The sequence below is a fragment of the Entamoeba dispar genome, genomic scaffold (assembly GCF_000209125.1).
Source record: "Entamoeba dispar SAW760 scf_1105229462859 genomic scaffold, whole genome shotgun sequence".
Taxonomy (NCBI): domain Eukaryota; phylum Evosea; order Mastigamoebida; family Endamoebidae; genus Entamoeba; species Entamoeba dispar.
In genome coordinates this window covers 4,348-7,919 of record NW_001855403.1, presented here as the reverse complement: position 1 = coordinate 7,919, position 3,572 = coordinate 4,348, and the positions used below count along the sequence as shown (strand labels likewise).

The 3,572-nt window shown below is 24.7% G+C and overlaps 1 protein-coding gene across 1 annotated transcript in view, besides 9 other annotated features; it reads right to left on the bottom strand.

Annotated features, from left to right (window-relative positions):
* The window catches only part of EDI_312550 (Macrodontain-1, putative), a gene marked incomplete at both ends in the record, with an annotated part of 918 nt that extends 685 nt beyond the window's left edge, over positions 1–233 (bottom strand). The window contains one exon of the mRNA XM_001740296.1: positions 152–233. Within this exon, the coding sequence (XP_001740348.1) occupies positions 152–233 (82 nt within the window). The remainder of the gene's footprint in view (positions 1–151) is intronic.
* Positions 234–335: 102 nt separating this feature from the next.
* Positions 336–404: a sequence feature (AT_rich).
* Positions 405–1,542: 1,138 nt separating this feature from the next.
* Positions 1,543–1,592: a microsatellite.
* Positions 1,593–1,604: 12 nt separating this feature from the next.
* Positions 1,605–1,683: a microsatellite.
* A 15-nt stretch (positions 1,684–1,698) lies between these two features.
* Positions 1,699–2,253: a repeat region.
* Positions 2,254–2,636: 383 nt separating this feature from the next.
* Positions 2,637–2,661: a sequence feature (AT_rich).
* Positions 2,662–2,743: 82 nt separating this feature from the next.
* Positions 2,744–2,816: a sequence feature (AT_rich).
* Positions 2,817–2,871: 55 nt separating this feature from the next.
* Positions 2,872–2,916: a sequence feature (AT_rich).
* Positions 2,917–2,994: 78 nt separating this feature from the next.
* Positions 2,995–3,059: a sequence feature (AT_rich).
* A 277-nt stretch (positions 3,060–3,336) lies between these two features.
* Positions 3,337–3,503: a microsatellite.
* Between the last annotated feature and the right edge of the window lie 69 nt (positions 3,504–3,572).

The window sequence follows — 3,572 nt, the reverse complement described above, 5'->3', positions numbered from 1 at the left end:
ATACAATAATCTTCAATTTTATGTGGATTTCGTTTACGATAAGTACCACAATAAGATAATGAAGATGGAATTTCTTTTAATAAAAATGGATAGAATGTATTATTTTTTTGTAATCTTGTTGGTATTTCATTAGATGAAAGAGGTCGAATACTTTTCTTTGGAAGTAATCCATAGAATGTTGGAGATTCTTGTGAAAAACTCTTACAAAGAACAATTAATAAAATTAAATTCATTTGTTTCTTCTGAATTATCAAATCTCATTTACCATTTTTATAAAATGATAAAAGATAAGATTGAATCTTTTTTATTCTTCTTATCAAACTTATGTTTCAAAGATTAAAACTTTTATTATTAATATGATTATGTTATGTTTTAATAATATTAAAGAATAATTTTATAAAATTCTGTGATGAATAAAAGACTTATGTTATCTACTATTTTTTCTATACTTATCTTTTGAATGTTTAGATTCATTTATTGATATTTATTGTGAGTAGAAATGATAAATAATTTAAGTTATTGACTGTTCTTTAAGATTGTCCTTCCACTTTACTTCTGAAGTAAACCCATCAAGATATATTTTATTACAATCTGTTGTTATATTGTTTTTATATCATTAAATGAAAATCTTTTCCACCCTCAGGGTCTGTAGATTTCATTTATTCTTTATGTAAATAAAACAAAAGAGTATTTTAAGAATAAAGTTGTGGTATAATTTGAAAGAATAACAGTTTTGATGAGGTATTGAGTTTGTCTAATTTTTTGGTGTTGATGATATTATCTCATTGGTGTTGTGAAATTAACGATTCAGTTCATCAAAAAATGGGAACCTTGTCTGTTTGGCTTGAGGTATATCTAGTCAGTTATAGCACAATTAATCTTATGAAGAAGTGGGTTTTAGGGTTATTCTTTGGGTGTTTTTTGACTATTTTAAAGTTTGTGATGAAAAAAATAAACAAATTGCTAGATAAAGAACACTGTAGTGATGCAATCCTAAAATTACTGCATATTTCTCTTATAAGCCCATGCTTATTACCCCTATTAAACTCACAAACACTAAAAAAAGATGACACAAGTAACAAACATGCAAGTAAGTGGACAAGTAGCTAGAGAAGTTTCATGGCTCCAAGCATCAGTCCAAGAAGTGTTACTACAATACCAATACTATTTAGAAAGTATCAGAGATGAGAAGTTTCAAGTCAAACCAAATGAACCAATTGAACAAGCAATCAAAAGGGGAGAAGGGGTGTTTGATAGATTAGACGAGGTGGAACGAAGAAGGAAATTAGTATTAGAAAAGGGGAAAGAAGCTATGCAAGGAAGTGAACATGTACGGACTGTCATAGAAGGGATACTAATTAGATGTGAAAAAGATGAAGAGGTAGTAGGGAAGTCAATGAACAAATTAGTAAGGAAAATCATTGAACTTGAGAGAAAGAAAATGGTAGCTCTCATAAAGCCATTTAAGGCACAGATTGGTGCAATCAAAAAACAATACGATTCAAAGAAAGAAGAGTGGGAAACACATCTTAATGTTTATGTAGAAAATAAAATAAAAGAAGAAAAAAGAAAGAGGAGAGAAGAGAAAAAAATGATGAGGCTACAAGAAGAATTCAAGAAGAAACAAGAAGAAGAATTCAAGAAAAAACAAGAAGAAGAATTCAAGAAGAAACAAGAAGAAGAGTTCAAGAAAAAACAAGAAGAAGAAACCAGGAGAAAAGAAGAAGAAGAAAGGAAAAAGCAATGCCATCAAGAATCAGAAGAACAACTAAGGATTAAAGAAATGAAACAATTTGAAGAATGGACAAATAGAAAAGTTGGAAGTATTTTATTTGATTCATATGTTAATGATTGGAATCAAAGAACATCTGTTTGTGACAAAATGTTAAGTGGGAAAGAACACGTTTTGTTCGTTATAGAAGATACAGATGGAAATAAGTTTGGAGGATATATTAATGCTAAAATCAATGTGATTGGGAATTGGATTAAGGACCCCAAAGCATTTTTGTTTTCACTAAGGTCTAATGGTAGATTAGATGGTATGACGAAATTCACTTTAAAACAAAACCAAAAAGCCTTCAATCTGGGAACTAAATCTGATAACTTTTTATTCTTGCTTGGGGAGAAATCTGATATTCGTGTATGCAAAGGCAATAATAAATCAAAGTCTTATTGCAGTCAAAACTCATTCAACTATAATGGAATTAACAATGCACTTTGTGGAAAAAGTATGTTTACACCAAAAAGGATTGTCATTTCTCAGATGCTTTAAAATAAATGAATTTAAGTATTTTGTTTTTCAACTTATTAAATGTTTATAAAACTTATCTACAACACATCATAGATAAGGTCAATTGATTACCATAAAATCTATTGAATTTCTTTTCAATGATACTTACAAAGTTATTGGATATTGTTTCTCTTTAGATAATAATAGTGTTGTTTCAAACATTATAGATATCTCCTTTTAGTTTAATTATATAGTTATTTAGAAGATTGTATTTTTCTGATTATTAATACACAAATTAACATTAAGATAAAATAAACATAACTAATATATAACATAAACATACAATAAACTATTCAAAAATAAAGAATAGTAAAGAATAATCAATAGTTCAAAGTTTATTAGATAGATATTTTTATATATATATTTTTTATGATGATCTGTTATTTTCTATAACATTGAATTAAATTAAAAATATTTTGTTTCATTCATACTTTCTCCTAAGTCTCTTTGTTCATTATTATTATTCTTTTAAAAATAATGTAAAGGTATTTTTTTAATAAAAAAAACAAATATGAAAAAATATAAAGAGAGGATGTAGATAAAAGAATAACTGTGTAATTTTTAAACAATAAAATACACAGTTAATTTAATTAAAGTAATATAAAATATCATTAGTATTATAAAATGAAACAGCTTAGTTTCAATAAACTTTATTTCTATTCTCTTTTGTTATTTCAAGAATAAACTTCTTATCTATAGTTCTGTTTATATTTAATTATTATAGATAATTTGTAAAACATTAAAATATTATTATTACTATTTTTTTATTCTTTTTGTCATATTTATTTAGATTTTGAATTATTGGCGATCAAATAACAACAAATTACCATTATTTTAATATAATATCTTGTCATGATATTGATTATCATTTTTTGATCTATTATTATTGTAATGTTTTTGTATCAAATATTTGATTACTTTTTTGTTTTAGAGAATATCCACTGAACTTTCTTATTTCATAATTTAAATTTATGATAATTCTAGGTATATATTTTTATCTAATATGGTAAATTTCTAAATAACATACTGTTTATTCTTGCACTATATTTATTTTCTTTAAGTTATCATTTTATTATTTAATTTCATTTTTGTAGTATATTAATTACATATATTTTAATTAATTTTTAGTGTTATCTAATTATTTTATTCTATAAAATGTCAATTTATCATTATTTATCATTGTATATAATATGAATAAGTTTTTATTTTATTTCTTTAATATATTGTCTTAGATTGCATTTGATTGATCATAATTCCAACTTATTGGTGAATATGAATGTTA